A 23,689-nucleotide genomic window follows, 5' to 3' on the forward strand; every position below is an offset into this window, starting at 1 on the left:
TATGTGCATATGTTTTGTACAGAAGGATTAAATTCATCAAACTCATGCAAAGAAGCAAACCAACAGAAACGAGTCCACTTGTGATCATAGGACTTCCGCGTGGACTGCTTTCTGGCTGCGACCAAAACTTCCTTGAGTCTCAGTGGGAAGTTGGCACGACCTTCCAGGCCATCAGATGAAGGGGCCGAATATCCGGGTGGAGCACCTGAACCCCCCCTCCCATGACAGCAGGTCCAGTAGGGTGGGAAAGCACCACCAGTTGCCTCAGGGCCAGAAACCAAGGCCTCCTAGCCACCACGGGGCTATCAGGACGGCCCTGGCCCGATCCACCCTCAGTTTGTTCAGCACCCTCGGAATGAGAGGAAATGGGGGAAACATGTACAGTAGAGGGCCCGCCCAAGATAGGACGAAGGCATTGCCTAGAGAGCCCTCGCCTTCCTCTCCCTTGAGGCAACAGGGGGCCCATTGAGCATTGTCCCGGGAGGCAAATAGATCCAGAGTTGGCACTCCCCATTTTAGAAGTGTGTCCCTGGGAACACCCCAGTCCAAGGCCCACTCATGGGAGACCACTGTCATCATGCTCAAGGTGCCCACCTGGACTTTCAGGGATCCTTGAATACAGACCACCTGAGGTGACACCACATGTGCCATGCACCAATGCCAAAGGTCCAGAGACAGGAACAGAAGGCTCCTTGAAGATGTGCCACCTTGTTGATTGACGTAGGCCTTTGCCATTGTGTTGTCCATTTGGACCGTCACTGAGCAACCCCCGATCACGGGCAAGAATCCCTTGAGAGCACTGAATATGGCCAGTAACTCCAAATAATTGATGTGCCGGGTCCTCTCCCTGGGGGACCAATGTCCGCTCAGGCAAAAGCCCTCCAGGTGCGCCCCACAACCGAGCTCTGACGTGTCGGTCGTAATCACCCATTGGGATCGGGAAGCCTGGAAGGGGGCACTGACGTTCAGGTGTCGAAACTTGGCTCACTATGCCACAGTCTCCCACACCCAGCAAGGGGGCGTATGTTCCAGATGGCCCGGATCTCGAAGGGGATTGAATGCATCCAAGAACCACCTCTGAATGATGCACATTTGAAGGCACACCTGAGGTAATACGTAAGTGGTAGCCGCCACATGTCCCAACAGGCGCTGTACCGAACGCATAGTCTGTGGCCTCCAACTAAGAAAGCGACCGCCAACCTCCGGAGAGTATCTGGAAGGAAGACCTTTTCCAAAGTTGTATCAAATATCAGCCCTATCAACTGTATCTTGCGGGTGGGTTCCAACTGAGATTTCTTAAAATAGATTTGGAAACCCAGAGCCTGCAGAGCATCCACGACGATCTCGAGGGCATCCAGGACCGCTTGTCTGGTGCTCGTCAGGAAGAGCCAATTGTCTAAATATGGCAGTACCTGCAACCCTCGCTCCTGCAGGAAAGCCATCACAGGGACTAGGCATTTTGTAAAAACCCTCAGCACCATCATGAGACCAAACGGCAAGGCTTTGAATTGATAGGGGATCCCCCTGATCTGGAAGCGCAGGAAGCATCAATGCTGAGGGCGTATCGAGACGTGGTACTATGCGTCTTTCAAATCTAGGGAGACCATCCACATGTCCTTTTCCAGGATGGTCATAATGGTCGGTATTGACAGCATCTGGAATAATTTGTTGTTCAAGTGTCTGTTCAGGGCCTTGAGGTCTAGTATAGGACGCTGACCTCTGTCTGGCTTCAGCACAATAAAGTACCGGGAATAGAAACCAAGACTCTCTGGATTGACAACTTTCTTGATCGCATCCTTTGAGAGGAGAGCAGTGACCTCCTGGTCCAACTCTGGAGTGCACGGAGTAATTACAACCCGGACACCGGCAGTGTCCTGCAGAACTCCAGAGTTTATCCCAAACATATGATCGTAAGGACCCACTGGTCCATGGTCACTCTGTTCCAACTCGCCAAGAATGGGGCCAGGCGAGTCTGGAAGTGCCCCGAGTCACTGCTTCTTTTGGAAGGTGTTCAGGCACTGTTTCTGAAAGGCCGGCTTACTAGGCTGGAAGCCCGACTTGTACCTCAACTGGAACTAGTTGCCACGAAACAAACATTTGGATGGTGACTGCTGTTGAGAAGGGGTCTTCTGTGGATTATAAGGCGACCACCTAGCAGTTTTCTGTGGTTTGGTGGTTGACGAAGAATACAACATGGATCACACTGTGCTCCTCAGCGTCCGAATCTTCTGGAGCGTGTCATCCATCTGCTCTGCAAAGAGGCTAGAGCCCTCAAAAGGGCAGGTTCTTGACCCTAGCACGGGCCTCATAGTTCAGACAAATGCAGCCAAGCATGTTGTCAGAGCGCCATGGATGTGGCCATCACCTTAGCTGCACACTCCACTGAATGCTGAGCCAAATAGAGCTCCTGTTTCATCACCTGACTAACCTCGTGGAGAAACGCTTTCACCGGATCCCACTTGTCCTGAGGAAGGAGATCCAAGAAAGGACCCACTTTTTCCTACAGAAAGTGGTTATAATGAGCGTTATAAGCTTGACAATTTGTCACCCTCAAGTGGGAGGCCGAGTAAATTCTCCTTCTGAAGGAGTCCAGTTTCCTGCCCTCTTTGTCACCAGGGCTATAACCCCTGGTGCTTTGCAGGGACACCTCCACGATGATCAAATTTGGGGTGGGCTGATAATTCAGAAAGGCTGTATCATCCTGCAGTTGCACACTATAAAAGTTCTCCAAGAAACTATTAGGCTGAGAAAGAGTTGTCAGCTTTTTCCAATGACCCCACATGAACCCCAACAGTGTCGAGTTCAGGGGCAAAGTGGCCGATATCTTGGCCTCCAAATCAATAAGGCTGAACAATGGGTCAAGTTCTCCCTTCTGCTATGTAGCTAGGCTCATGCCAAGGGCCAAAGCCATGCGGGCCACGTACATGGAGTACTGTTTAAGGTCCTCCAACTGGGAAACAGGCTTCAAATCCAACTGTATGCCGAGCGGGGAAGACCTTTGCTAAACACCTTCAGAGTCCTGGGAGCTAGTATCGCTCTCATATTCCGGCTCCAGAGGAGCCAAGGAGTCTTAGGCTAAGGGCGTAGAACACGTAGAGGAGCCCGGTTTGCTTCCCGTATTGTCCGGTACTGAAATGAAAGCTCTGCCAGCACAGTACCTGGACAGGCACAGCAGCCTGTTGTAGCACGGGAGCCAAAGAGGGTGGGTCATGTTGCTTATTGCAATCCTGAGAGAAGTGTTGCGGTGAGCAGGAGCACAGCCTCCCTTCTGGTGAGTGGGGCTCACGCCAGCCTTGCATGGTTCAGGGTTTCCCATACGTGGGGCCTTCCGAGTAATGAAGTCCATACCGGGGCCTAACATAGTCTGAATAATCCAACTGATAGTCCATTTGATATCAACCACACGATTGAGTCCCAGCGCCAAAAGAAGGCTCAACCTCACTCAAGGGAAAATGGCAGCCTGCCTGGTACTAATCCGGATATGATGGCTTACGACGGTCCCAGACCTGATCTTGCCTGTAAACCGAGAAGCATTCTTCCAAGTCCCAAAGGGCACTTTGGTCCATAAGAGAGATGCATTCCTGGTGCCTTTGAGGGGGCGAACGATGCCTAGGCAGCCACAATGCCACGATGCATCTTCTGTGGGCTTGTCCAGGGAATAGGCCTCCTCTTCCGATGAAGCGTACCCAGGCTCATCCGTAGCCACCGAGAGTTCTCTACTTGATCGAGTTCGATCAGGAGCCAAGTCCAACGAATCTGCGGCCAAAGGCGAGCTAGGCCATCACGAAACCGATGACTTCGGTATAGGATGATCTGAGTCCACTTTAGGCTTCTTGGCCACTGGGGCCTCTGACGCAGGAACCAACGTGGCCTTTTTCTTCAGTACAAGAGGGAGGTGTTGACCCGCCGGCAAATCACAAGGCAACTTTGATTTCTTCTTCTTCCTCTTTGGTATTGACACCGAGGGATTCGGGGAAGACTTCGGTACTACAGGCATACAATGTTTAGGGAGGTCTTCAGAGTGCACCAGCTCACTCGAAGTCAAGAGATGAGCACTAGGAGGTGCCAAAACCAGTATCGCGGCCGGGTTTTTGGCCTCCACAGGAGCAGATACAGAATGCTCCAACTACAACGATGAAGCCATTTTAACGGATCACTTCAACGATAAGGCTTCCAAGGAATGGAGAGCCAGGTCCTCTGTGCACAGGCAAGAAGCCCTATTTTTGTGAACCTGCTTCGTCAACTTCTAACAATGAAGACAGGTCTCAACAATGTGGAATTCCCCCATGCACAAGAGACACTCGGTATGAGTATCGGGGGAAGGGATCTTAGATCAGCAACAAACACATTTTTCAAAGTTCATTGTGCCCAGCACAACACTCCACCCCGGCCGGGATTGGAGTTCCGAAGAAGGAGAAAAGCCACAAAAAACCAAAACGCAAAGAAAAAACCACTACTACACAAAAGAAATAAAGAAAATTGAAGAAAATTGGAGCAGAGAAAAAAACAACACAAGGGAATAGATAGATCCTACTCATTGTCGAGCTGCAGACTCCATGATGCTTACTGAAGCACGGGCGAAAGACTGAGGGGATGAAGAGTGGAGCAGCCGCATATTGAGAATTGAGCTTGTTAGGTTCCGACGAGATCTCTGCGCAGGCTCATAGCCCATTTGTGTAAAAGACATAGACCACACTGAAGAACTCGTCCACCCAGAGCAGATTTGGCTTTGTCACAATAGAAGCCGCTGGGGCGGCACGTACAGACAATGAGGAGGCCTCTTGGCCCTTCCTTTAGGTTAGACTATTTTCTTCTCATTTGGATCCCTGAGGGAGACATCTCCATCATGAGGTATAATTGTGCCTGACAGCACACCCTCCACTGGGGCAACAGTGGGAGGGGGGGTTAACTTGAAACATGTCAGACACAGTCTGTGTAAGGCTGTAAAATTTATTAACCAGTGAAGCAGGCTTTTTATGTGCCACTGGTGCTTACCATTTCTGTTTGACTGTATCCACAAAAATGTCTGGAAAGGCAAATAATAGCTCTTGTGGTTTTGGCACTGGGAAGACCAGGTTTTCCCTAGATGGGGTAGATTGGTCCTGAGGGGATGCCTGTTGAAGGCCCAGCGTGTTGATAACCTAATGAAAAAGATGAGTAAAATCATTTGGAATGAATAGCCTGCGTAAATTGGAAAATGTCTCAAATGTTTGGTCATCTGACCATTCACCCTCTTCCTTTGAATCTATGTCCGAATCTGGAATTTCAGGGACTTCCACTGGGCTCTCAACATTACCAATGGGCCCCAGGTTAGAGGGACCCTTCTTGCCCCTTAGGGTGAGGGTTGGGCGAGACATATACAGAGATAACAGAAGAATACCTCTATTATTGTAAATAGGATATCTGTGCTTGCAAATCCCTATGCATGAAGATGGTGCAGGGTCAAAAGTTTATTCTTGTTTCACTTTTGGTTTAGCATTCTGACAGTTGATTTTTGGAGGGAAAAGAGACTTCAAGAAATGGAGGAAATTTTTGTTTGTTCTAATTGGATAGCTTAAAAAACTGCTGGGCCAGAAACTGTATATATTGGGAGTGATTTGAGAGGGATGCCAGGGAAGTCAACTCCTGAGAGAACGCAAGTCTGCTGGAGGGAGTCAGGGTTGAAGACAGACAGAGAGTCCTGGAAGTCAGTCTGCTGGAGGGAAAAACCCAACTGAAATTACTAAGAAGAAAAAAGAGCCAGCCTGGATTGAGCCCCAGACGTGTACTGTAATCAGAACCACCCAGTAAGCAAGAAGCTGAGAAGAAAGCACAGAGGACTCTGAGTAGGGACCAGTATAGAGTCCAATAAGTCAATGTGTTGCTCTGTTAATAACTGTTTTGAGTTTGTATTTTTTGCTGGAAAAGTAATGTTTTAATTGAATCAATTTTTCTAAAAGTAAAATTTCTTGTTATTAAAATTAAAAGATTAGAAGCTTGTTGATTGTCCTCACCCCACACCTACCGTATAAGCCTTTCCACACTACTGAGGGTTGTTGTTCTTTTTGAAGGGCTGTTGTAGTGGATCCAGCCATACCAGAAGTCCACTTGGTGGCAATGGAAAAAAAATGTTAGGAGGAATAGTGGGTTATTCTTCCACATGTGGTAGCAGAAGAGGAATCTGTCACCCGTGGTAGCACGGTGGGATATCTGTTCCTCCACACAGTGACTTGTCCAATAGCCCTTGGAACCATGCTTACCATGCTGCAGGCATCTCTATAGGAAGATTAGGTGTTGGGGCTGCAAGAGAAGGCTGGTTAGGGTAGGGGGAGGCCCCAGGCTCGCCAGTTCAGGCACAGTCAAACTGGCTGATGGATGCAGCATCCCCTCTGCTGTATCTGGGGGTGGCCTGGCAGGCTGTGTTGGCTGGGAAGGACTCCATTCCCCTCCTTGTCAGTACTGCTATCAGCCGTGTTGGTTTTTCCAGCCAGCGTTGCTGTGATGGCAGATAGAGATGAGAGGAACCCATGTGGATCATTCCCACCTGATGGGCCGTCCAGCTGATTAAGGAGCCACAGCAGAGGAGTCAAGAGTGCTGAGCCTGGCCAGGGGAGGAGACTTCACACCACGGGGGAGGAGTGGCTGTGTAGGTAGTGTGGCGGGATCCATCAACAAAATGGAAGAATCCGGTGAGCATCTAAAGGGCCTTTTAAAGCAGGTTTTCTTAACCTTGGGCCCCCAGATGTTGTTGGACTACAACTTTGAGAATCCCCAGATATGGCCTTTGTGGCTGGGGATTCCGGAAGTTGTAGTCCAACAATATCTGGGGGCCCTAGGTTAAGAAAACCTGTTCTAAAGGATAGAGGCCTATTCCCTTCCTCCTGTGGCACTGGTGAGGACCCAGTGGCATGAGAGCGGATCAGTGCTGCCCTCCTGGCAGGCAGAAAGAGTGGGTTCCTCTTCTAAGGTGAAGAGTGTCTCTGGAGTTGGATGCCGGACTGCAAGAACTGGGAGGAGGTTACCCTTCCAAGGCTTATAAAGCTTTCTGGCTAATTATCATAGTCCTGCCCTCTAGAGGACATGAGAAGGATGACCCACATGAGATGTCGTTATCCAGCAGCAGAGAAAGGCTTCTGTTCCTAGTCCTCATGGCTTCTGCAAATTGCTTTGGTAACAAAGAGTGACTGTAGCTTATAGCTGAGTACATGAGTTGCACATAGGAAGTCTAAGGTTTAATATGTTTTTATAAGGTTATTTGCAACAACATTTATACCCCATTTTTCAGCCAATAGGCTTCCAGAACAGATTGGTGAGAGTTTGAAGGGGGTCATTGCAAAATACTGGGCCAGCTTGGGCAATGGGCAGCTGACAGTACACTTAAGGCATAAGTAGAGAGAAATATCTTGCAAGTCCTGTTGTTGGTCTTATCTTTGTTGCTCTCTTCCAGGGCAGATGGAAGTGCAGTACCCCATTGCCTTAACTTTATTCTGAAAACCCAAGAACTGGTATTATGGTGGCAAGCATGGCTTGTCCCTTTGCTAAGTAGCAGCTGCCTTCATTTTCATTTGGATTTTTTGGTTTTCATTTGGATGGGGTCCTACATGTGAGCACTGTAAGCAGGAGCATAGCAAGGTGGGAGTGGGCCCAGAGGCTAGATTTTAAAATGGGGCCCCCCCTTCAAAGTCCAGGGCCTCCGCACACCCCAGGCCCCCAAGGATTTAAGTCTGATATTTCAAAATAAGTATGCTGCCTGGAAATACATTTCACTGAACACACACACACACACACACACACACACACACACACACACACACACACACTCTTTTCAGAATTCACATCTGAAGGTCTGATGCAGTTCAGCTGGAATCCTCACTAAGGAAATCCTTACCTTTCGAGGAGTGAGGCAAGGTTGTATACTTGCTCCAGCTCTTTTCAATTATTATATTAACCCCATTGTGGATATTATTACTAATCCATCTTTTCATCCACCTAAATTGGCCAATAGACAGGTTAATATTCTGCTTTATGCAGATGATGCACTGATTTTATCTCAGACTCCTGTTGGTCTTCGTAGAGCGCTTTGCTCTTTGGCTACTTTTTGCCATGAATATGCTCTGGAAATCAATTATAGCAAGACCAAAATTCTGGCCTTTGCTAAACACCCGAAGACCTTGAACTGGTCTTTGGCTGGACATAAATTAGAACAGGTTAAGACCTTTAAATATCTAGGGGTTGTTTTCCAGGCCTCTACGAAACGCCAAGCACATCTGCAATATGTTACCCAAAATGCACGTAAATCGGCATTGGCCATCCAATCATATTTCCCTCAAGATGCAGCTCAATTTGTACCAGCCGCCCTTAAGCTATTTATAGCTAAAGCCTGCTCTCAGTTGCTCTATGGGTCGCAGTTGGGCCCATATACTAACTGCATACCTCTAGAGGCAGTTCAGACAAAGTTTTTGATCCCTAGATGTGCTCCCAATGTAATATTGAGGGTTGAAACTGGTATGCCTAAGATGGAAGCCCGGATGTGGTTTTCCATTTTTAGCTTCTGGTTAAGATTGTCTTTCTTCTCTACAGGCCTTGCTCACCTAATTTTTATTGATAAATTTAACTCTAGTTGGAAGTGGTCAATATCTCGCCAAATAAGTTTATATGGCTTTAGTCCGGATGGTTTATTAGAAATGGGTTTTTCTCGTGCAAGACTGATACTAAAGCAGCGGATCTATGACATGGAAATGCAGACTGATCAATCTTTAATCTCTAAAGAAGTTTTCCTGGGTCTACAAATGTATAATACTAAACCTGCGAATTACTTGGACAAGATTACCATTACTAAGTACCACAGGATGTTCACACTGGCCAGATTTAATGTGCTACCTTCAGCTGAACTAGAAGGTAAATTTAGAGGGATACCAAAAGAGCAGAGATTATGCCCTTGCAGCTCTGGAGAACAGGAGTCTATCTTTCATATTTTACTCCGCTGTCTCTTCTATAGGGACTTTCGAACTCGTTATATTTCCTCATTACTTGCTGATTTCCCAGGACATACAGATGTATTTTACGTCAACTATCTGCTCTCAGATCATGAGGAAGTAACAATTAAAGTTGCTAAGTTCTGTGAGGCAGCTAAGAATGCTAGACAACAGATGGTAAACGAGATTATGCAAACTGGAAACTGCTGATTAGGATGAGTCTATGTCTCTGTTTATATCATGTATATATTATTATTATATCATGTGTATTATTATGCATGCTTTAAATTTTGGTCTATGACCGTAAATAAACATGACTGACTGACTCTTCAGAATATATAGTGATATACATTGAGTACTATATATTTGTGCTACTTTTAATGCCTAGAACACACTAGAAACACTAATTATTAAAATGGCCCCCTCGTTGCAGATTAGCAAAGGAGACTTTCAACCATGCAGTGTGAGCCTATGTATGTTTTCTCAGAATTCTGAACAAATTCAGTAAAGTTTGATTGCAGGAGGTTTTTCACAGGAGACTTTTAAAGCTCTTTAACACACATCTCCTCTGGAATGGAGGTGTTGCATTCACATGTTGGTCAGATTTACCCTGAAGTCCCTGAGAGTTATTGGGGAGCAGTTCACATATAAGAAAAATAAAATAAAAGCACAACACATGCTTTACAGTTCTCACTCAGACCTTCTGGGTTGCAAAACAACTTGAACATAAGTGCATTTATACATGAATGAATGAATGAATAAAATAAATATAATATTGTTTGTTCCAGAAGTTTTTATAATTTTTTGCCATGAAACAAGCCACTTATAGGACTTTGTAGATAGTTTTTTAATTTTCCAAGCTGTTTTAAATTAAATATTCAGAGACTTCTCAGTCTTGTCTCCCCCCACTCCCCGCCGCCCCATATCAAAGCCCTATGGCAAGCAGATCCCTATATACGGGGGGGGCACCACAAAAAGGAGTTCACATTCTACCTGGCAAATGCTGGGCTGGGCAGAGGGTCTGCTGCATAGAGCTGTGGGGGCCACTCTGTCTGCCTGCCTGCTTCCTTCCTTGCTTGCGGCCTCCCTGCAAGCCTACTCCAGTTCAGGCTTCACTGAGGCCTACACAGAGACCTCCCTGGAAGCCCCGCCCACCCGATCAGCTGAGAGGCAGGGAGAAAAGGAGCTTTTTGCAGCTTAGATTGCCGGCCAGGAGGATAAGCAGAAGAGAGGGCAATCAGGGCAAGTGGCTGAGGGGACTTGGGGCTGGGCAGGGGGCAATGGGGAGTCATGTGAGGTGTCTCTGGGGACCCCCCAAGGCAGTGGGGCCCCCAGACAACTGTCTCCCCTTGCCTAATGGTAGTTCCGCCCATGACTAAGATATCCCCCTTAGGACAGGGATATCTGTCCTAAGGACTGTGTTGGCTGGGAAGGTCTCCATTCCCCTCTTCATCAGTACTCCTGCTATCAGGCGCGTGGGCTTTTCCAGCAAACTTGGCTGATCAGCTGTTAAACTCCCATGTTCCCCAGCCACAATAAATTTGTGACTGGAGATTATGCAAGTTGTAGTTTAACAATAGCTGGAAGGCCAGGTTTGCCCATCCTTGCGTTTGGGGATGAGGTCATAGCTCAGTGACAGAGCATTTGCTTTGCATGCAGAAGGTCCTGTATTCAATCCCTGGAAGCATCTCCAGGTAGAATATTTATTGGTGATGCTAATACAGTCCAGTATGCTTTTGTCTGATCTGAACTATTTTTTTAAAAAACTTTTTTTCACAGCTTGCATGTTTGCAATGAAACAATGAAACTGCATTTGAAAATACAGTGGTCCCTCGACTTACAAACTACTCGACATAAGTATTTTTCGAGTTACAAACGGCAGTTTTAGATCTGGTTTTAGATGGGGTTTCCTCGACTTACAAATTTTTAGATGGGGTTTCCTCGACTTACAAATTTTTAGATGGGGTTTCCTCGACTTGCAAATTTTTAGATGGGGTTTCCTTGACTTGCCTGCCTGTTTACTGCCTGTTTATTCTTGAAAAGAAATGTTCCTGTGCAGTTTGCAAGCCTTACTGGGGGTCTGGGTCTTTTTTCTAGGCTCCGGAACGCATTAATCCGTTCCCAATGCATTCCTATGGGAAACCGCTTTTCGACTTACGAATTTTTCGACTTACAAATGTGCATTCGGAACGGATTAATTTCGTAAGTAGAGGGACCACTGTACAAGTAATATAAAGCGGTCATTTGCTTAGTGTTTTTTCATTGGAGGTGTGGCTATGGGGCAGAGCTGTTGGGGTGGGTGTGGCTATGTGGGCTAGCATGGTGAGAGCCTGCATTTCTGAATTTGTGACTACACCACTGGGGTGGAGTGCAAACAGGCTTCCTTTAGCGCCATTTTTATACCTGCTTTTTTGCACAAAACTGCTCCTATACAAGAGCCATTTCTCCCCTTAATGTCTGGTCCAGAGTTCCTTATCCCGACACATGTATCACATTAGCCTGGCCACTGCAGCAGAAGAACCAGCAAGGTTCTGAATTACTTACCAGTACCAGAGCCACGGGGAGCAGGCAAGGCAATGCGGATGCAGCCATTGGCCACTTCAGTGAAGATCTCAGGGTTGCGGCAAGCAGCTGGACCCAGCACACGCAGGATGTAGTTGATCTCCCGAGAGCCCAAGCTGCCTGACACCACACCTGAAGTGGTGCTGCCTGCTCCACTGGTGGCTGCTGAGCGCACAACCTTTAGGAGACAAAAACCAAGAAGCAGGTGTAACTGTACACTGAAGATACAAATGCCAATGGATAAGCCATTCAGCAGGGATCTCTGGTAGGATAATAGTTAGATACAGGAGAAGCAAAAGCTACATCCTCCCCATGATGCAGCTCAGCATAAGGCAAGCCATACCTTCTCCATGGTGTGATGCAGTGTGCAGGGGTCCTCAATGATGTGCCGGAAGAGCAGGGTGACAAGAGGTGTGAAGCCATTGAAGCCTGAGCTCTGTGTTAGACCCAGGATCATGCGTGTGCTCTTGAGCTCGGCGAACATCATGGCATATTTGTGGTGGCGGGTGAGGCGCAGGCAGAGGCGCAGGGTAGCATGCAGCGTGTCTGGATCCACAGGCACACCCAGCATGCTGACGCAGGCCCGAATCAACACTGTCACCATCTCTTCAGTCAGCCCCTGGATAAGGATCTCTGATGGTTTGGCTTCTTCTGAAGGTGCTTCCTTCTCTAGGGCTAGACTATCAGCAGGAACAGGGCTATCTGATTAAGGGAAAGGAGGAAAGATAAACATAGGTCCGAAGACACAAGCCACTTGCTACTCTCTAGGTAGTCCAGCTCTGTTATATGTAATGTACCATTTGCCTTCTCCTCCTTGGATGTGCTTTCCACCTCCTTCCCTTCCTCCAAGGTTCTCTCCAGCTCTTGCCCGTTGCCCTCCTTGGAACTCTTGTTCAGCCGAGGTACCCTGAGCAAGGTCAGCATCACAGGACGCCTGTTCCCAGTTTCTTCATTTACCTGAGCATTCGGGGAGAATGGGAGGAAAAGGGGCATTAAGAGCACCACACGCCAACCAAACCAACCATCCCTTAAGATCCAATGTTATATCTCCAACACAACTCAAAGCCCATATACCTGCACCATTGTGGTGAATTGCACAGTGTAGCGCCGACGGCCAGCAGTGAAGCGAACACTGGTCTCGCCTGCTTTCCAAGCTGTGTCAATAGTGCTGTTGTTGCTTGCACTGTAGCTACACCAACGACCTGAGCGATCATCAAACCAGCGCCAGTTGTTGCCATTGGCCTGGAGATACTGGCCCCAAAAAAAGAACACATCACTCTTTCAGTGTATATTTTGCCAAACAATTTAATTCTTATATTTCTTTAATTTTTAAATAAAGAAAAAAGAGCATTGGTTACTCACCATGAAGACTTCTTCTTGCTGCTGGATCTGAGGACATCTCATGTGGGTTATCCTTCCCTGGTGGCTCCAGTAGGCAGGACTATGTAAATTAGGAAACGCTTTAGAAGCCTGGGAAGGAGAACCACACCCAGTTTGTAATAGCCAAGTCCAAGGTACAGTTGTCCCCTGCCAACCGCTGGTTTCCCAATCGCAGATTTGAGTATCCGTGACTGGGAAACTGTGGCAGGTCTCACCAACGACGACCTGAGAATCTGTGGTTTGTTGAGATTTTTTGGATTTCCAGGGATCAGGGGGTGATTTTGTCTATTTTTAACTGGTTCCCACCCTTTGTCTTTTTGCGACCGATTCCCCTAACCATTGGTTTTAATGTCTTGACAACTGAGAATTTCCCAGAAACAGACCCCTGTGGTTGGCAAGGGATGACAGTACAGAGAATAGTGATAAGAAAAGAGGAAAACATGCCAGTAGACGTAGATACTGACACCCCAATGGGTGGGCCGAGATGTCCTCAAATCCAGCAGCAAGAAGCAGCCTTCATGGTGAGTAACCAATGCTCCTTTCTTCTGCTGCTGGATGAGGGCATCTCATGTGGGACATGCCACAGCTGAAAAGGAACCGGGTGGGGCATCAGCGTTTACTGGGGTGGAAGAACCCGTCTGCCAAAGGCTGCTTGTGAAGAGCAACGGAAGCAGAGTTTGTAGTGCTGTGTGCATGTTGAGAGTGACATCCGGATGGCTGCTTTGCAGATTTCTGAAAGTGGTGCATTAGCAGAAAAAGCAGATGATGTTGGTGCTGATCTCATAGAATGTGCTGTGGTGTTAGGAGGTTCTGTACTTCATAGGCTAGCATAATACATGCCTTAATCCATCTGGCGATGGTTGCAGAAGAAGTTTTCTGACCCATAGAAAAAGGGAGGGGGGAAACCCATCCATGGATAGGAAGGAAGATGTGTGGGAAAAGTACACCTACAGACAGTGGTGCACAGACTTTATGCCAGGTTTTTCCCAAGGAGTGAACGGGTTAGAAAAAAATGAAGGGACGACTATGTCTTGAGAGCAGTGAAATATGGAGGCCACTTTTGGGCAAGAAGGAAGGGTCTGGTATTGGATGAACTGAGTCAGGCAAAAAAATGCAGAAATTGGGATTAGAAGACAATGCTCACAATTCTGAAACACGTCTGGCCAATGCAATGGCCACTAAAAAGGCTAGATTAAAGTAAAGTTGATCTGAGGAGTTCGAATGGCGGTTTGTGCAGCATGCATAGAACTTTATGTAAATCTCAGGATGGAAACCTGTGTATAGTTGGTGGTGAAAGCAGTGAGGCACCTGAGGAAGTGTCTGAGGCAGGCCTGCTCAACTTCGTTTCCCCCCCCAGCTGTTTTTGGGCTACAACTACCATAATTCCTAGCCACAATGGCCAACAGCCAGGGATTATGAGAGTTGTAGGCCAACATCTGGAGGAGAGCCAATGTTGAGCAGGCCTGGTAAGGTGAGGATGAGAATGGATAAGAGATTTGCTAGCAAGGCTGCTTGACATTTGAATGTGTTGGCTTTGAGTCCCTTTATCAAGGCCATCTTGTTTAAAAAATGGTGTAGTTCAAGTAGACCACAGTCTTCTCCAAGAGTTCATTACGTCGGCACCAACAAAAGAAAACTCACCATGTGGACTGGTAAATGTGGTTTGCAGTCTCTCCTGAATGCCAGAACAGTGTCCAGCACTTTGAGAGTGTAGCCATGGTGTTTCAGGATGTTCCATTCAGTTGCCAGGTGGCAAGCTTGAACCATGCCAGGTCGTGGTGAAAGTTAGGCCCTTGGTGAAGAAGGTCCATAGTCACCAGGAGATACCAAGGGCCCTCGACGGCAAGATCAAGTATTTCAGTGAGCCATGGCCAATGTGGTGCCACCAGTAGAACCTGAGCCTTGAGGAAATGAATTCTGTGTAGGAGATGGTTGAAGACTGGTATGAGAGTGAAAGCATATACAAGAACCTGAGGCTGTGGGGATGAGAATGCTTCCACTGTCTCAGTCTTCGCAGGGGAACTGAGAAAACTTGGGTAGCTTCATGTTGGCTGGCATGGCCAAGAGGTCCACTTGAGGGTGGCACAAGAACTGGGTCATGAGAATAAATGTCTGCAGATTGGTGCTCCATTTGGCCAGCTAAATCTCTTTCCTGCTGAGCCCATCGGCCCACATGCTGAGAAATCTGCTGATGTGATGTGCTGTCAGGGAGCCTGGAGAGTAAGAGAGGCACTTCATAATGTAGGGATCTGGAGCCTCCCTGGCAATTCACGTGAGCTTTCGCTGTGACATTGTCTATTCAAATTAAGACATGTTGATTCTGTAGGAAATGTCAGAACGATTGTAGGGTAAATCAGCCAGTTGATACAGTGGGATTGCTCCTGTAGTGTCCATTTTCCCTGAGCCAAATGTTGTAGGCAATGAGCCCCTCAGCCGGAGAAACTAGCATCCATCATCAGTATGACCCTGGAGTGATCCAGGAAGGTCTTGCCATGAAAGACAAGATGCTTGGGTACACTAGAGAAAGGAGTGAACACCTGGGATGGAAGTTTTACTCTGGTAGATCGCTGACAAGCTATGTCATTTTGATATGGCTGGAGAAACACCAGATTGTGCGCAGGCTGCTTCCAGAGACACCATCAGACCCAGAAGTCTGGCCAACCTGAGGATCGGTATTGTAGAGGCTGTGGTTACATGGTGAATCAACTGGAGGACATCTTGAATGCAGTCTTGGGGGAGAATGAGGTCAAGTGGTGTCTATTATTACTACCAAGTGTGAATCTGACTGGAGGAAAGGTGGTGACTCTTGGCCTGGTTGATCAGAAATCCGTGTTCCGGGAGTGTCTGAAGGGTGTTCTCACATCTGTATGTGTAGTTGAGAGGGAGGGTGTCTGGATCAGGAGATTGTCTAAGTAGGGAAATACCCAAATTTCCTTCAGCTGGAGATGAGCTACGAGGGGGGCCAGAATCTTTATGAAGATGCTAGGCACTGAGGAGAGGCTGAATGGCAGAGCCCTGTACTGATAATGAAGACTTGTGTATCTGAAGCAAAGAAGGAAGCGTCTCACTGGGTGAATAAAAACATGTAGGTACACCTCTGTAAGATCTACCAAGGCCACCAAGTCAGAGTGGTGTAGGGATTTCGTGATGGATCATAGGATCTGCATTTGTAACTTTCTGCCTTTGACTTATTTGTTTAAAATTTTTAAGTCCAGTACAGCCCTGACAGAGTCATTCCTTTTGGGCTCGGTGAACAAAACAGAGTAAATTCACGTGTGCTTTTGATAAAGTGCTATGCATTCTACTGCACTAATGGCCACTAGGTGTTGAATTGCTTGCAGTAGACCGGCATGTTTGGTAGAAGAGGGTGTTGAGAGAGAGTGGTCTGGGGGAGGGACGTTAGCTCTGTTTTGTACCTGTGCAAGATGATGTTGAGGACCCATTGATTGGATATGTTGGCTTCCCATACATGGAAGAAGTCAGAGAGGTGACCTCACACACAATGAGGCGGTGAATCAGGATAGTTGTCTAGGCTTGCAATAGGTAGTGAAGGGTTGTTGCATTTAGAGTTGGTTAGGTGATCTGTTGGTTGGTGTTGCATTGTCTATTCCAGAAGGGACATTGGGTTCTAGAGTCCGTATCCTGCGTTCTGAAGGTGGAACGAAAGGGATAAAAAGACTGGAAGGGCCTTCGTAGCTGTCTACTATCCCTGCAAGCGACTGAAGCGAGTGCCTTCCTCTTGTCTTCAGTTTTGACATCCCTCCACCCAGAGCATCATCGCCAAAGAGCATGGCTGCAGAGAGGAGTCCACCTGTCAGTGTATGAGCCATAGGTTTCTCTGTGCCATTACCATAGAGGCTGTGGAGTGTGAGGAGAAATGGATGGAATCCAAAGGTAGCATATGCTATGAAGACTTGTGCCTTTTGTATCTTGAGAAGTGTTTTCTTTTGGCAATTAGGATGTGCGGGAGGAGTCTGGAGCAGCTCCTCCACCCAAAGAAGGGATGCCCATGCTATGATGGAAGCAGCAGTAGAGGCACACATGGATAGGAAGTCATCTCATGTCCTTTCTTTAGGGCCGACTCGATCAGTTTTTTCATTGGGCTCTTTGAGGGAGGTGTCCTCATCTTGAGGGAGAATGGCACCAGACAACAGGGCCACCACGTGAGCGTCGGTGGGGGGAACGGGACCTGAAAACATATCTGTTGCTTCTTGGTTAAGACTATAAAATTTATTAATAAAAAGAGTAGGCTTTCTATTTGCTGCTGGTGCCTTCCATTCCTGTTTAACAGTGTCTAAGAAGTAATCGGGGAAAGGGAAGAGAAGGTCATGTTTGGGCATTGGAAATACTAGGGTTTCCCTGGATGTGAAAGGTAATCCTGTAAGCTTGCTTGTTGGAGACCAAGATGGCCTTGTGAAATAAATGCGTAAAATTTTCTGGTGGGAAAACGCGGAAGGACTTGGGGTTCAGATGTTTGATCATCCAAACATTCTCCTACTTCCCCAAAGTCCACATCAACATCTGGATCCTCTGTTCCTGGATGGGATTGTTTAGGTGCTCTGGGACAATATCTGGACTTTCTACATCAAGGATGGGTCCTAGGTTTGGCGGATTTACAAGACGACCCCTGGAAAGGGGGTCTGGAGAATTATACCCCGAAATGGTGGACAAGTGGGATGGAGAGCCTTGAGTTCCTCCAACCTTCTTTTGATTTGACTCCGTCCCCCATGGGGTTTCCTCTGCTTAGATTTCTTTTTTTTAGGAGAGCAGAATGAGGAAGAAGAGGAAGAATCCCTGTCCTGTCCCTCTTCTTGGAGCTTGTCTGCGCTATGCAAGTGGCTTATCAAGCATGCCCTGAAACCAAGCCTGCTAAGCTGCCAGAACCTTAGCGGGGAGCAAAAGTATAGGGGTGACTGGCAGGGCAGGCTGTTTAGCGAGAGCAGGAAGGGAGATGCAAGAAGGCCCATGTCTCACTGGTTCTGGTGGCGTTTTGTTGTCCAATTCCCGCCTTGGGAGCACTGATAGAAATGGTTGGGATGGGTTCCCATTCCCAGCATCTTCCAGTTGTCCCTGATCTTTTTGTTGGGGTTTCCCCACAGCATTAGGTTCTTGCCACTGAGTAGGCAGCATCAGAGGAGTGCCCTTGCTGGATGGCCTCTGCTGTCTGTCCAGTCTGGGGTTGTGGCTGTCTGGAGGCTGGCCTGCAGGTGGTGAGGCCGGTGGTGGAGGCACTGTCGGAGGAGGCACATTTGCTCAGCGTGGCTGCTTGTGAGTCTGCATGGTGGGCAGGGCGAGGCCTCTACATCCGCTGGAGTGTTTAGCAGCTGCAGTGGAGGCGAAGAAAGGCTCAAAGTCATTCAAGCGACTGTAGGGACTGGCGGAAGAGGCAGGTTGTGCCTGGTACTGGTCCGGTGACCTAATGGGCCTTCCAGTGGATCTGCCTCCTGCGGTGAGCACTGGCGGTGACCTAATCGTCAGTGCGCTAGAAGTTGTAGAGCAGGCTGAGACCACTTGTTGAGAAGGTCTCTGTGCAGTAGGAAAGGAGGATGTCTTCTTCCTTTGGGGAGGCGAACGTTCCTAATTCTGCCTGGCATCTGGGCCACAGAGAGCCAAGGGAGAAAAGATGGGAAGAGTTGTGTTCTAGAGAGGGGAACAAACAATGAAGACAAAGAGCAGGCTGAGAAATAGAGAATTGGTAGAAAAAGCTAAGTGAGAAGAGCAGAAAGGCTGTCTCTGGAGCAGGATGCAGGAGTAGAAGAACTAGGTGGGGTTCTCCTTCCCAGGCTATTAAAGCATTTCCTAATTTACATAGTCCTGCCTACCTGATCACATGGGAAGGATAACTCACGTGAGATGTCCTCATCCGGCAGCAGAGAAAGGTTACACTGAAATTAGTTTCTATCACATAAGAGTCTGAAATGCTCATTGAAGACATTAAGCCTTATCTCTTTTGCTTTTTAAAAAAGTTATTATAGCACAAAATTGCCACTTTACCTTAAAACATGCTGCACAAGATTATCAGCCTTTAACCACCCAGCTTGAGAGCATAAAAGGTTTGTTAAAAGCCAAGGGTATTCAAAGAGCAAGCTTGTCCTGTTTCTGTGATCTTGTGGACATGTCCCTTTAACTCTCTTTCCCATCAAGTGTAACTTAAGACCATAAAAATAACTTTTTGTTTTGACAAAGACAACAAAAAGCTTCTGGTTGTGAAAAGGTGCTCTGCACATGGCCAGAACTGCCCTCATTTTTTAAGGTATTTGAGGACTGTTGCACTTATGGGCTGTATTTATGTACAGGATTGTTTACATCCTCTCTTTTTCATCTGTTCCTCCAGCTCATAGTTAACCACCTTCATATAAATTTCTTCACCAATCTTGATATCTGAGGAACATCTGAGATAACTTCTGTATCAGAAAATCATCTTAAATCAGGGTGGATTTGATTTAAATCAAACTGATTTAAATCACGATTTAAATCACTAGCAGGGTGGATAAAAAGCAATGATTTTTTTTAAATCAAAAAATCTGATTTAAATTTTAAAAAATCCGATTTAAATCAAAAAATCTGATTTAAATAAAAATCCAATTTAAATTTAAAAAATCCATTTTTTTAAAAAAAAATCATTGATTTTTATCCACCCTGCTAGTGATTTAAATCGTGATTTAAATCAGTTTGATTTAAATCAAATCCACCCTGTCTTAAATGCAAGTGTGAATTTTCAGGTAAGAAGTTTACAGGCAAGAAGGTCACCACATAAGCCAGTGTGGTGTAGTGGTTAGTGCGCTGGACTAGGACCGGGGAGACCAGAGTTCAAATCCCCATTCTCTCTCAGCCTAACCTACTTCACAGGGTTGTTGTGAAGGAGAAACTTAAGTATGTAGTACACCGAGCTCTAGGCTCCTTGGAGGAAGAGTGGGATATAAATGTAATAATAATAATAATAATGATAATAATAATAATAATAATATAAAGAAGAAGCAGATGAAACAGTGGACCACCTAATCAGCTGTTGTAAAAAGATCGCACAGACTGACTACAAACAAAGGCATGACAAAGTAGCAGGGATGATACACTGGAACATCTGCAAAAAATACAAGCTACCTGTAGCCAAACATTGGTGGGACCATAAAATTGAAAAAGTTGAAGAAAATGATGATGTAAAAATATTATGGGACTTCCAACTACAGACAGACAAACATCTGCCACACAATACACCAGATATAACTGTAGTTGAGAAGAAAGAAAAACAAGTCAAATTAATTGACATAGCAATACCAGGGGATAGCAGAATAGAAGAAAAAGAAATAGAAAGAAATCACCAAATACAAAGATCTACAAATTGAAATTGAAAGGCTGTGGCAGAAAAAGACCCAAATAATCCTAGTGGTAATTGGCGACCTGGGTGCAGTTCCAAAAGACCTTGAAGAGCACCTCAACACCATAGGGGCCACAGAAATCACCATCAGTCAGTTACAAAAAGCAGCTTTACTGGGAACAGCCTATATTCTGCACTCGGAAAATTAGAATATCGTGCAAAAGTCCATTAATTTCAGTAATGCAAATTAAAAGGTGAAACTGATATATGAGACAGACGCATTACATGCAAAGCAAGATAAGTCATGCCTTAATTTGTTATAATTGTGATGATCATGGCGTACAGCTCATGAAAACCCCAAATCCACAATCCCAGAAAATTAGAATATTACATGGAACCAAGAAGACAAGGATTGTAGAATAGAACAATATCGGACCTCCAAAAAGTATACAGTGTACTGTGCTTGATTGGCCAGCAAACTCGCCTGACCTGACCCCATAGAGAATCTATGGGGCACTGCCAAGAGAAGGATGAGAGACATGAGACCAAACAATGCAGAATTGCTGAAGGCAGCTAATGAAGCATCCTGGTCTTCCATAATACTTCATCAGTGCCACAGGCTGATAGCATCCATGCCACGCCGCATTGAGGCAGTAATTGCTGCAAAAGGGGCCCAAACCAAGTACTGAATACATATGCATGCTTATACTTTTCAGAGGTCCGATATTGTTCTATTCTTCAATCCTTGTCTTCTTGGTTCCATGTAATATTCTAATTTTCTGGGATTGTGGATTTGGGGTTTTCATGAGCTCTACGCCATGATCATCACAATTATAACAAATTAAGGCATGACTTATCTTGCTTTGCATGTAATGCGTCTGTCTCATATATCAGTTTCACCTTTTAATTTGCATTACTGAAATTAATGGACTTTTGCACGATATTCTAATTTTCCGAGTTTCACCTGTATAACAACAGCAACAACATTGACAATAAAATTCTGGCATCCCAGGTCCTTGGGAAGGACTCGATGTCTGGATAAAACAAACTAGTCAATAACACCTGTCTGATGGTGTAAAATAATAATAAATAATAATAAGTTTCTAGGCCAGAGTTTAATCAAATAGAAGGGATGATATTCTTAGTATTGACAGTATAAGCGCCAACTCCCTTGAAGTAAATTTCACAGCTGCATATCCTGGGAGCAGAGCAACACTGTTGTCCCTCTGCAGTGGGCAGAGATCTTTCTTCCAATCCTTTTGGCAAGTCCCTGACTTCCCACACACTGCTGCCACCTGAGCTCATACCTTATTCATCTGGGCCCTCCTCTTGGAGGAGATGGCTATCTTTTCATAGAAGTCAATCAGCAACAGCACTGGAGTAATCCATCTGCAGAAGGCAGGTTAAATTATGTTAGGGAAGATGACATGGCATTGGAAAGGTTTGGTCTAGGTCAGGAGGCTAGAGTTATATTTAGGATTGCAATGCTGCTCAACAGCAAGCAAGACCTTCTGGCCTCACTGCTCTCCAGCCAGGTTAACTTGAAGCATATGGAAGCACACTCAATCCAGCTTCAGGCAGTAGCTGCATCCACTCTTATTCAATCAGGATGAAGTTCATTAGATACAATGGCAGTACTGAGAACGCCACCCACCCCGGTAAACAATACAAAAGAGAGACTAGAAGCCATGCCTAGATGTAGCATAAATGTAGGTTACAATGTGGCTCTAGGCCTTACTCCCCAATCTAGTTTTTGGCTTACTTTGGTGTCTGCACTTCCTTCTGCTCCTTGGCAGCTTGCAGGCAGGGCTGCACCACTTCCAACAGCTTGATCAAGACATTAAGGATACCACTAGACTCCACCACGCGAGCACATGGCAATTTCAGCTCCTGTAAGCGGGCGAAAGCAAGGCGATTGAGTGCAGAAGGGCCAATTATTTCACTGAGCCCTTGACCAAAGTCAAAGTAGTATGATCACTACACAGCAGAGTGACCTGCAGTTCTCCATGCATTTTTAGTTTTCAGATGTTCACCTTGCTTTTGTGCAGGCCCAAAAGGCAGCTCACAATTCTATAAACATAGCTCAGTTTTTTGTATAATGTATTATTTTAAACACACTGCTATATAGGATTTCCTTCCCATCACACGACTCTCTTATCTAATATGATGCAGTCTGTTGCTGTGTTCTCTCACCAGTTATATGGAGTTTTGAATTTAGATTTTTATTTGAGTCTTTACACAGAAGCAGTCTTGCTGGATCAGGCCCAAGTCCTATCTAATCCAGCATCCTGTTTCCTACAGTGGCCTGCCAGATGGGAAGAGCTGACCTTGTGGTAAAGGTAAAGTGTGCCACTGAAGCATGAATTGTTCTCTCTGCTAAGCAGGGTCCACCCTGGTTTGCATTTGAAAGAGACTACATGTGAACACTAAGATATTCCCCTGAGGGGATGGAGCCACTCTGGAAAGAGCAACTACAGGCTTGCATGCAGAAGGTTCCAAGTTCCCTCCCTGGCATCTCCAAGATAGGGCTGAGACTCCTGCCTGCAATTCTGGAGAAACCACTGCTGGTCTGTGCAGACAATACTGAGCTAGATGGACCAATGGTCTAATTCCGTATAATACAGCTTCCCATGTTCCTATGCCTCTGGGAAGTCTACAAGCAGGAGATGAAGGCATGCCCCCTCTCTTGTTGTTGCTCCCTTGTAACTGATATACAGAGGCATCCTGCCTCTGAGCCTGGAGGCACCCTATAGCCATCAAGACTAGTAGCCACTGATAGACCTGTCCTCTACACATCTGTCTATGCTTTTAAAATGGCTAAAGTACAATTCATGCAATGCTTAAAAACTTTGAACTATGGATTACTGTCTGAGAATCGTTACACTTACAAATAGCTACTGCTAACTGACCATACTGTCAAAAGTGGCAAAAAGCGGCGAAGTGCTACATGTGTGCTACAATTACACTACAATTCCAAAGAAGCATAGGAAACTGACATAGCAGTACTGGGTACACTAGTCAGTTTCCTGAGAATCAGGGTCCAATCTTTTAAAAGTGTAATATGTTTCTAGCTCTTCTTGTTCTAAAGATATGGTTAAAAAACATGTGGGCAATGCCTCTTGAAATCTGAAAGGTACGGTAGACTGGCGACTGTATTCGATTTCCAGTGGTTGAAGCCAGTGCTACTCTATGACTCCCAGAAGCAAAATTATGAGGGGGGGGGGGGAATACTGCCTAGTTTGAGTAGTAGTTTATAGCGATTGCAGATTTGAACTTTCATTCGCACAGATTCCCTCCCACTCCTCCTCACAAAGTACATATAGCCCCGAGTGATGTTAACAGCTTTTTAAACCATGCATGTCTTCCAAGTCAGCCAATAATTCCACATGCAGAGCAGTCTGCCCTGAAGAACTTACACTGCATGTCTCTGCAATGTGACCTCTGGTGTTATGCAAGCCACACAGTGCTACTATTCAGA

General features: G+C 46.2%; 1 protein-coding gene across 9 annotated transcripts in view; it reads right to left on the reverse strand.

The window, feature by feature from the left end:
- Positions 1-23,689, reverse strand: part of HUWE1 (HECT, UBA and WWE domain containing E3 ubiquitin protein ligase 1) — a 170,422-nt gene that overhangs the window by 43,697 nt on the left and 103,036 nt on the right. For all 9 annotated transcript variants that reach the window (XM_053295035.1, XM_053295030.1, XM_053295029.1 and 6 more), the window contains 6 exons: positions 21,974-22,101; positions 21,519-21,600; positions 12,591-12,767; positions 12,314-12,473; positions 11,860-12,218; positions 11,499-11,694 (listed from right to left, as the gene is read on the reverse strand). In XM_053295035.1, coding sequence (XP_053151010.1) covers positions 11,499-11,694; positions 11,860-12,218; positions 12,314-12,473; positions 12,591-12,767; positions 21,519-21,600; positions 21,974-22,101 — 1,102 coding nt within the window. The remainder of the gene's footprint in view (positions 1-11,498; positions 11,695-11,859; positions 12,219-12,313; positions 12,474-12,590; positions 12,768-21,518; positions 21,601-21,973; positions 22,102-23,689) is intronic.

This window comes from Hemicordylus capensis, chromosome 2, assembly GCF_027244095.1.
Source record: "Hemicordylus capensis ecotype Gifberg chromosome 2, rHemCap1.1.pri, whole genome shotgun sequence".
In the NCBI taxonomy this organism is placed as follows: Eukaryota; Metazoa; Chordata; class Lepidosauria; order Squamata; family Cordylidae; genus Hemicordylus; species Hemicordylus capensis.